Source organism: Microtus ochrogaster, chromosome 8, assembly GCF_000317375.1.
Source record: "Microtus ochrogaster isolate Prairie Vole_2 chromosome 8, MicOch1.0, whole genome shotgun sequence".
In the NCBI taxonomy this organism is placed as follows: Eukaryota; Metazoa; Chordata; class Mammalia; order Rodentia; family Cricetidae; genus Microtus; species Microtus ochrogaster.
In genome coordinates, this window is record NC_022015.1 from 82487316 (window position 1) to 82498164 (window position 10849).

The 10849-nt window shown below is 46.6% G+C and overlaps 1 protein-coding gene across 1 annotated transcript in view; it reads left to right on the plus strand.

Moving 5' to 3' along the window:
• Tectb (tectorin beta) overlaps nt 1–10362 on the plus strand; it is a 16580-nt gene extending 6218 nt beyond the window's left edge. Inside the window, exons 5-10 of the mRNA XM_005352483.3 lie at nt 3478–3581; nt 3687–3770; nt 5111–5273; nt 6302–6374; nt 7692–7724; nt 8720–10362. Of these exons, the coding sequence (XP_005352540.1) occupies nt 3478–3581; nt 3687–3770; nt 5111–5273; nt 6302–6374; nt 7692–7724; nt 8720–8769 (507 nt within the window). The 3' untranslated portion in view covers nt 8770–10362. The remainder of the gene's footprint in view (nt 1–3477; nt 3582–3686; nt 3771–5110; nt 5274–6301; nt 6375–7691; nt 7725–8719) is intronic.
• The last annotated feature ends 487 nt before the right edge of the window (nt 10363–10849 follow it).

Below are 10849 nucleotides of genomic sequence, written 5' to 3' on the forward strand. Positions count from 1 at the left end.
CCCTCTCTGCAGCCATAAACTAAGAACTTAGTGACATGGATCCCTTAGATTTTAGGAGACTCGGTGAAACTCTGTTTAAGTATGGCGTGTGGACTTGGTAAGTACCCAGGAAGCCAGTTGTTCTCGTGAGTGGAGACTCTGGCCCCATTTAAAATGGATGTTCGGAGCATTCTGACAATTGTTGCCTTTATAAAAATGACTATCAATGTTGGTGTGAGAGTAGTTTAATGTCTTAGCATCAAACCAGTACTGCCCATTCTTCTTAATGGTGATACAAAAAGAAACGAAAAGGCTTGTGGTGGACAGAGGCAAACAAAGACTAAGGATCCTTCCAGAATCAGAATAAACCACAGAAACCACCCTTGATTTCCCACCTGAAGCCCAGAGAGCTTCCATTGCTGAGAGCGGCCACTCCGTCTCTTCCAGTGACATGGGTGAGATGGCCTTGTGTTTTTGATTATCAGGTAAAATCTGACCCCTGAACTCCTATTTGTACTGGTTCTGACTGCTGAAGTAATTCTGTGGAATTACATCGGTCACAGCTCTCCAAAGGCCCCTGTCATCTCTGAACAAGACGTCTTTTCACTGGTTTGCTGGCATCCTGGTCACTTCCCTTCCAGCCCACGCCAGCTGGCAGTGCCCTCTACAAAGTGAGACCAGAGTTGAAGTGTTCGATTCCAGTCCTCTGCTGAGTCTGTACGAGACATAGTAGGCCACAGGTGACCATCTAGGTTCTGGAAAACTCTAGGACTATGTCCTAAAGTATTCACTCTAGGTTGGATTTCTTTCCTTGCTGTCTCACCTATGAACAAAAGCAATTAGATTTCCCCATATGAACTTCTGCCCAGTGAGGCCTACCTCAGTTAAGGATTTAACTTGGGTGACTAGCTAGTTGTGAGTCAACCTTTTGGTCAAGGGAAGGAATGCTGGAATACAGTTTCTCAGCAGACTTGTCCATCCTATAGGACAAAAAAGTAGTCTTTGTCATCTTTTTGTTTTTAGGAATGTCAAGATAAACATCCCTGGCATATAAATAGGTTACCACAGTAAAGCTATCTGAAGACAAGTCTCTGATTTTCATGTTATAAATAAAGAAGGGGTTGCCAGATGTGATGGCTGTTATTTGTAATCCCAGCACGAGAGGGAGAAGCAGGGATGCCGGGAACTAGAGGGCAGCCTGGTCTACACAGTGAGTTTCAGGCTAGTCAGAGTAGTATAAAAAGACCCAAAAAGGAAGGAAGAATGGAAGGGAGTGTGAGGAGGGAAGAAGGAAAGGAAGAATCATGCTAATCATTATTGTAGTTATCAGAAACGAAGATGGCAGCTTCTGCTCTTCGCTTTGCTGCAGAACCGGACAATGGCTCCCTCAGCAGCGATATCACACTCTACCAGCTGATCTCCAGGAGAAAGACTCCACAGAGGTGTCTCTGGAGACGTGGGGACTAATGCCATTCCCAAGTTAGTTGCCATGTTTGGAAATGTCCCCTGAAATCTCATACATTTTTAGACAATACCAAAAACACTTTAAAAACTACTGGAAAGGTATTACTTTCAGCCGTACGCTATGCAAGGAAATCACTTATGCCTGAGACCATTATTGCTCAATTGTGGCAGCCAGTAACGTGGTGCAGATCTGATGAATGAAAAGGGGGAGCCAGCTTCTAGGTGGCTTATTGTGGGAGCCTCGGCTGGACCCACTCCCGTAGAATAATGTGAGTCATCCTAAGAGAGGATTTGAGGCCCCCTCACAAAGTCTCGAGTGTTGGACCCATAGGAGGCCAAGTCCACATTGACCAGATGTCAGTTCTGTCTGCTGCTGCCTATCAAGTTGCAAGTGTCTAAGCTCATAAATTCAGGTTTTGAAAGACCCTAGTCTAAGCTTTATGTTTCTATGCTACAATGTCACAAGGCTATCCTCATCTCACAGGACTAAAGAAATGGGTCTAAAGTTAGCCCGTAGGGGCCAGGATTATCCTGGGATCTTAGCCTACCTGGCCAATGCCCCTGTCGCCCACGACTAATGCCAACCAGTAGTCCAGATTCTTATTCAGGCGAATTGAACAGGAGACTCACAGATTGGAGAAGGAGCCTCCATTGAGGTCAATCACAGCTGTAATTCCTACTAACTCAGCCAGCATTATCTGAAGATGATGTTTAGGAGCAGATTCTGACACTCCTGAGCCTGTCATGGCAGTGACCCTTTGGTACGCCCTCCTTGACAAATCTCACAGCCCTGTAACCCCATCCCTACTCCTTGCTCAAATGCTGCCTCCTCAAGGAGGCGTCCCTGACGGCCCTCCTCAAACATGTAACATGGGGTCGGGGAGATGGACCCACTGGCAAAGCACTTGCTGAGGATCTCAGTGCAATCTCCAGAGCCTGCATTTGAAGAACCAAGCTGAGCTCCATGGCACTTGAAATCCCAGTGTGGGGAGGCAGAGACAGGTGATCCCTGTGGCTCATCGGCTAGTCAGTTCTGGGCCAGTGAGAGACTCTTTTTTTTTTTTGTTTGTTTTTTTGCTTTTTTGTTTGTTTGTTTGTTTTTCAAGACAGGGTTTCTCTGTAGCTTTGGTGCCTGTCCCGGAACTAGCTCTTGTAGACCAAACTGGCCTTGAACTCCCAGAGCTCCGCCTGCCTCTGCCTCCCGAGTGCTGGGATTAAAGGCGTGCGCCACCACCGCCTTAAACTCAAGGTAGACAGTGCCTGAGGAAAGAAACCAGAGGCTGACCTCTGACCTCTACACTCATACCTTTATGCACTCATGTACACACACACACAAACATTCATATGAACACACACACACACACACACACACACACACACTGAATGCAGCTTACCCTTCCTCATGTTCCCAGTCCATTTTGCTATTTTTGTGGCTTCCAATATTACTGACCATATTCCAGTCTAATATACTGTGCAATTTATTTCTTTTCTATTGCCTTTCTCTCCTGCTAGAACATCGAATCATTTGGAGATAGATCTTGCTTCATTAACAAATATTATATCTCAAAGCAGAGTATCTTGACATAGAAACTACCCAAATATGTAGAACAATACCTAACTACATTGCAGGCAACCATTGGCTTATGTCTGTGGACAATCGCACTGTTTAGAACTCAGGCGAGCTCAGGGACCGTGAGGGGCTGTAAGCATTCAGCTGTTCTTGCCCTGAGTGTTTGTGAAGCTGTGGCTTGCTGTCCTTGGATTGCGCTATTTTCCCATCAGTCGCTTTTGTTGACATCACTGAGACAATGTGTGTCAAACCACGACCGGCAAATGTCCTTACCCCATCTAAGATGACATCTGTGTCCGCAGAGGTACAGTTTCTCTGGCTCCCGAGTTTCTCTATAATCTCATGTGCTTTGTTTTGGGCTGGTGGCTTCCATCTCTAACCCTTCCCCAAAGTGTCTGCTCCCGCCAGACTGACTGTTCGTTCTGAGAGGTCACAGTGCCTAGTGTTCCCATTTCCTTCCCAAGAACGCCAAGTTTTCCACCAAGAAAGAAGCTCCTTTCATTCTGGAAACATCCGAAATCGGTTCAGACCTGTTCGCAGGAGTAGAAGCCAAAGGGCTAAGCACTCGGTAAGTCCCTTTATACACTGTGTATTTTTAAGACTAACAGATTCTAGTCTTCCGATGTTTGTATACACAAGACTGGTTAGTGGCACCTCCCTATTTTATTTCCAGGTTTAAAGTAGTCCTGAACAGCTGCTGGGCCACCCCCTCGGCTGACTTCATGTACCCTTTGCAGTGGCAGCTGATCAACAAGGGGTAAGTCTACTTTCTGGAGTCAGTGCAGTGGTGGGTCCAGTGTGCGCTGCTCTCTTCTGCTATGGCTTGGAACAGCTTGGGAGGAAACTTTCTGTTCATACTAGAGCCTTTGGGTAGAGCTCCAGTTTCAAGAGTCCTTAGTGATATTACAGTATGGAGATACATCTATATATGTAGATAGATAGATAGATAGATAGATAGATAGATAGATAGATAGATAGACAGACACATGTCTATCTATATGATATTATCGGGTATTTCCCTGTACACATGAGCACAACAGCAGCAGCACACTCCCCTCAAAGGGTGATTCCATGTAGGGCAGGGAACTCGCTCAGGGTGAGGGGGAGACCTCCTAGCAGGCTGCCACCATCCAACCAACCAGAGTGAGCTGTCACTGAGAGGCAGGTGCCACAACCTGTGCCAAGAGATGGTGGCGCCAAGACATCTAGGCTCGCCCATTCTTTACCATCCCTTCCCCCACCACAAAGCTCCTCTTACGTTACTTTCCATTGGCTGACACCAGCCTAGGGCACTCTGGCTACAAAGAGCTATTTTAAGGCTCCACATCTTGAGTTCAGATAAGGATCTCAGGTTTATTGACCAAACAATCCTGCTAGATCTTCATATCATAAGCTGGAAAATTCTCACAACCCCATCAATGCCAAGGCCACAACAAACAGAAATAGCTCTGACCCTTGGCCCAGATCAGAAGGTACAACCTTTGTTTCTCACTCATGACTCCTCAGAGAGAATTCTCAGATGATATTTTCAGTCAGTTCTGTCTCAGCAAACAATTTTTCTCCCCATTATTTAGATAATATGTGGAAAATATGACTATGTTTTAATAATGGTTATTATATAATATATCGACAATTAATTGAACATAGATTCATTTTTCCACTTTCAGGCAAAACCTAAGAGCACACACAGAGCTAAAAAGTGGGTGTGACTTGAGTTTGGGTGTCTATGGCAACAGGAAACACACCACTCCCATCCATCATGATGGTCCTTACCTTGTGTTACTCTGAGGTCTTCCAGAGGCCAGTCCTACAGAGGGCTTTATCTCTTGGAGATGTCACTTCTTTAGGACAGGGGTTCAACCTACCAGATGTATGGGTTCTCATAAGTCACCCCCTGTTTTAGAATTTGAGATAATCAGGTCTACCCCCATAGCCCTTCAATTTGACCTCTCACTCAGGGATCAGAGTTCTTTGAAAGGACAAGCAGCTGTGCCCAGGTCTACCAGAGAGCTGTGTGCAATGTTGCCTTGGAGCCGTTCTGGCAGTCTCTGGTGTGATGTGTCATTGTTTCATTCCCCCTTCTCCTGTGCACACCAGCTGCCCCACTGATGAAACCGTCTTCGTGCATGAAAACGGCAAAGACCACAGGGCAACTTTCCAATTCAATGCCTTCCGGTTCCAGAACATCCCCAAACTCTCCAAGGTTTGGTTACACTGTGAGACATTCATCTGTGACAGCGAGAAGCTCTCCTGCCCAGTGGTGAGGGTCCTGGCTCTGGAAGGAAGATATCACCCCAAGGGGCTGGGATTGGAGAAGCTGGATTGACCTGGGAGAGGTGGGGCCTGGGTGCAGAGGCAGAAGGTCCGGGCCTGTCTACTTTGCTACCAAAACTTACCAGTTTGGTATGTATGGCTGGATTCATCATCTTGGAATAGAGGTGCTCTGTTCTGATGGCTGTTCCCTTCTCAGAGAGCAATGTAAGATAAAAATGAAGGTAGCAATACGCATGAAAAGGCTTTGAAAAAGTTAAAAGGGTCAAGGAATCCATGATCTAGACAGAACTCTAAAGGTGGGCGATTGCAGTTCCGACTGGACTGTCTTCAGAGAAATGCTGAAAATCTAGGTCAGTGCAGACAGCACAGTGGGCGGAAGGGCCAGTGCTCTGTGGCTCCAGGATTTGCAGAGTGAAGAACACCTCCTCTAGAACTTAAAAGTGCTGAGCGCCGAACCATCCCGTCCTCCATGTACACGGAGGCCCGAGAGTCTAAAGAGACTGCCGGCCCACATGGCCTGGAGCAAACAGCAGAAAGGAGGCTGGATCTCTCCTTCCATCCACTCCTGTGGCTAGAAAACAGTTGCTTCTGAACACAGGGAGGAAAAGAAAATAGAGCCAGGGGGGGGGGGTGGAGGGGAACCAGTTAGTACTTGATCAAAGGACAGCAGCAGAGTTGCAGTTTTAACAGAAGGAAAGGAAGCAAAACACATTTTGTGAGTGTCCTCTTCTCCTATCACTGAGTTAAAGGAAAGTCAAGTCTTGTTTCCTATTAAAATGTGCAGCGCCCTCCTCTGCCGGAATAACGATGACCCAGTCCAGCAGGGATTACCCAGCCTGGAGAATCAATGGACGCTACCTGTGTGTGTGGGTGCGTGCGTGGGTGCGTGCGTGCGTGCGTTTGTACACTTTATGTAAGTAGTGAGTGGGTGGGGACTTGGCGTTCCATGAACTTTCACTTTGCTTTCTGGTTTGTCTCTTGTTTCCTTTGTTCATTTCTCCTCCCGGTCTTCAGAACTGCGACAAACGGAAGCGGATGATGCGTGAGCAGACAGGGGGTGTCCTGGTGGTGGAGCTGTCCTTGCGGAGTAAGCTGATTCCCCCATAGTCGTGTGCACTCTGGGCTGTGACCACACGCACGGCAGGTTTGAGCATTTTGATTGAATTGTCAAACCAGGCGTGCCTGTGGACACAACACTCACCTGCTCCTCGAGTGGCGTGGGTCTGATCATGTGGGCCCAAGGAGGTGAGATTTGTTGGCTACCCAGAAGGCCTTTTGGGGACCCAAATCCAAATGTTCCTAAGGAATTAGGAAGTACTGACGTGAGCTTCCAAACTGGTCATGCCATGAACGACAGGAATGGGAATGCAGGTGTCCTGGGAATGTCAGTGAGCCTTCACCGCCCAAACCTGGCCTGGACACTAAGTTCCAGAAATGAACAAGACTCACAGAGTTTACCTTCTAGCCGGGAGAGGGATGGTTCACACTGAGGGGTGGGGGAATATTGAGGGATGGGGGATGGGTAGGGTGATGCAGGAGTATGTAGCCGCAGGAACTGACCCAGTATAGGCCTTACAGACTGGGAAATGTCACTGTGACCTGGAGGATGCTGTGAGCAGAGGGTGAGCCAGACTTTGGAGTTGTCCCTCAAAGCATAAAGGCCAAAACACAGACCAGGGCCAAGTCCCCAGACATCCTCTTGGTTTTTATGGGGCCTACAAATAAAACAGGTTTGGCACACTTTCATGCAGTCCCAAAAATTAAAAAGAAAAGAAAAACGTGGTGCATAAAAATTCAATAAAATTAAAATCTCAGTGTTTATAAAGTTTTATTAGAACACAGATGGCACTGTCTACAGTACATTCACACAAAGACAATGCAATAAGGCCATGCTTGGTGTAGCGGTGCACACCTGTAACCTCAGTCCTCAGGAGGCTGAGGCAGGAGGATAGTGAATCTGTGACCCATCTGGGATACACAGTAAGATTGATCGAAGGTGTAAAGAAAGAAAATACTTCACAGCCCCCTGCAAAGCTAAAAATATTTAATATCTTGTACTTTCCAAAATATTTAGTGGCCCCTGCTTTAGACAGCCAAAGTGGCAATGCCGTGAGAGGAAGCCTTTGTCAACCTCAGTATGCAGCACTTGGGAGGTAGAGGTGGGTGGATCTCTGTAGGTTCAAGGCCAACCTGGTTTACAAAGTGAGTTTTAGGACAGCCAGGACCCTTTCATAGAGAAACCCTGTCTCCAAAACAAAACAAACAAACAAAAACCAAAACCTCAGTACACTTCCTCTGATTTAGTGGGGGTTGGACGTGGCCAGGTTTGTGGCTCGGAAGCAGTCCTGATACTCCTTCCATGGCTTTCTTCAGCCTGTGTTCTCTCTCTCTTTGCTTACTCCAGGCAGGGGACTCTCCAGCCTCTGTGACTTCTCAGGTAAGGAGAAGAGGCACTCTCGTGTCATGGGGCAATGGTTTGGGAGTGGTTGCACTGTTAGGGATGTTTTCTATGGCCACAGCAAAATCTGCCATCAAAAATATACATCTTAGAGTACACCTGAGTGGGGCAGATGGGGACAGAGGTAAGAGGTCTCACGCCAACCAGCCTGTGACCCAAGAGACGAGCTGTTTCAAATGGATGGAGAACCATCAGAGGCCACAGAACCCCCTGAACAAAGCCATCACCAAGTGGCTTTCCTAAGGTTCCTGCACTTGGAGAACATAATTTTGAATCAGATTGTCTTCTCATTAGCAAATATTTGAGTCCCTGCTTTGACTCTGTGGTTCATTAACAGAGCAACTTGGATAAGAAAGAGTCTCAGCCTCCTTACTCAGCTTTGCTCTGGGAACTGGGCTATGATTGTCCCTGGCATACGTGGTATGCTATGAATTAATTATACTTCAGCATTAAACGATACAGTGGACGAGACAAGGTCATGGGGTGAAGACTGGGGGAAGCGACATAGCAAGCAGCTGGAGAAGCTTCTGAGAGGAAGAGCCATTTCAGCTGCAGCCAGGGTCTCAGTGGAAAGGTGACAAGGACATAGGGAGGAGTAGGGCTGTTGCACTGATTTGCTGACTTCCAGATTGGAATCAATTAGTCAGTATAAGAAATCATATAAACTAATTTCGATGTCCACTTCTCGTTCTAAAGGGAAGTGCTCCAGAGAGCATCCTACAGGGAAAGGCGTGTGCCAGCACTGTGCAGTCCAAGTCAGATGTCTGTTTTCCGGAGGTCCACAACCTAGGCTTATGTGTTAGGGCCTCCGTGTTGATAGAAGTGGAGCATGCAAGTCCCAGGGGATGAGCAGGAATGACTGTGTGTAAAATTTGGAAGCTGTACAGCAGCCCCGTTACACTAACTCTGGCTGAATGCTCCTTGGCCTCACACAGCTGTTTCTCAGTGCTGTCTCTGGCCCCTCTGCTTCACAGGTGTTCTTTATCACCTCGTCCTGATGCTGGGGATCTGTGCTGTGCTATAGGACACACCTGGGCAGCTGCAGCAACTCTCTCCAAGGTTGCCCCAACTACAACACACATGTTTATCGTACTGCCAAAAAGAACAAACAGAAGACTTCATTGCTGAGGAGCCGAGAATAGCGCTTTGCCAAATATGTGTTCCCCATGATTTTTGTGTGTGTGTGAATTTGGTGATCCGTTCTCGTTAAAGCCACACTTCCTTGCACTCCTTCCTGTGGCCATTAGACCCTGCCAGTCCCCTCCATGAGGCTGGGGAGGAGTCATCTCTCTACTCAAACTCGGGCAGCATTTGAGCATTTGAAAGCTGCTTTCATCATAAAAGATCACACACACACACACACACACACACACACACACACACACCACATGCAGCTTAGCATCTGGATACCATAACCACAAAAATCAATGCCAAATACAGAATCCACAGGGGTAGCCAACTTTACCCAGCAGGCACTCTATCGCTGAGACGGTAGAATTCTGAAGACTAGAATTGAGCCCCTAGGCGGGAAGTTCCAATCTTCAAGTGTCAATGTGGAAATCCAAGTTAAATACAATATATTTACTCAAACTTGTGTAATAGACAAGAAGTAGGTTCTTAAGAGCCTCTAGGACTAATGTGTTTATATTTTAGGGTTTCTTAAAAAGATATTAACATTAGGTAGGTATTACAGTGCCTTATCCTTATAACTGATTCTATCTCTGTAATGAAAAGTAAATAGGGAATAGATTATGGAAGGAGTAAACTCACATAGTAACGCGGCATTGCGTGTAGGAAGTGAAAGGCAGTGGGAAGGCCGCCTGAGTCCAGGTTCTCTGAGATCTGAGGGCCCATCCTCCCACACAGCTTGTGATGCTCTGTGTACTCACACCTCGTTTGCTCGGGGAAGTCTTCCTGTCTGGGATGCCTTTCATCTTCACCAGAAACATTCACGCCCGTGTCTGTTTCCATCTCGTCCACTTATGATTGTGGGGATGGAACCAATAAAACCAGAAATGCCATGCAAACACAGCCTACGGCATCACGGGACAGCACACTCCCATGACGGGTCACACCTGTGATCTAGAATTGCCAGTGTCGGTGACTCACAGTAGCCAGCAAACTGCATAAACCAACCCTGCCAGGGCATCCGCTCTGCTGAGATGGGACAGGCCCAAGATCTACAGTTTTTCTTTGTCACATACCTACTTCACATTTGAAATCACGTGTCAGTTTGTCCCTCTGTGTTTAATGCCCTTGAGAGGTTTGAGGGCTGCAGTTTGCTGATTGTTTTACAACTTGCATAAATGAACCTAGAAATTAAACCAGTTACCAAGTCGTGTTTGTTTAGCCATAGGCTGGGGTACTATGCTTCTGTGCCATCTAAACTTGGTATCTAGCTGGCGCACCAATCAGGGTGGAATCTCTTCCTAATGTAAAGTCGGAGTTCATTGTGTTCAGAAAATACAGAAAACCTCATTGGTTCTGGTCAGAAACTCTTACATAGCAGACATATAACCAAATTCATGTCTTTGGATGTCCGACTAAAACAATGTTTAATTTTCTCACCATGATCTATGTGATCTTGTATCTCTATCTGTTGCTGTGGACTAAATAAAATGCCTGGAGTAAATAACCTATTACTGCAGTTTATTTACATGTTCATGAATTATGGTAGAAGCCAATCCCACAACTTTTCCAAGGGCTTCTAGACTTCATAGAATTTAGATATTCTATCAACTTTCAATCATTTGTACTTCAAACACTCCAGTACAGGAGTTTACAGACTAAGAGGCGAGGAAGCAAACCAGTGTGTGTAACTAGCATTAGGGAGGCAGAATTGCCTGGGCCTTCCCTGCCTGTGAAACACCAGTGTCTCTCACAAGTGGCTACATTGTTCGACTCAGGTTTAACTGGTAGCCTTATGCAGAGTTTGGTTGCTCTTCCTGCCTTAGGACTTCTCTACAAGGGATTAAGAGAAAGACCCACACTGCAATGTCTGCTGCAAATTCTAACTCACACTAAACACAACACAGATATCCAAAGAAAAATACACAATCCAGTAGGTATCTTTAGTGCGTGCACACACACACATGCACACGCCA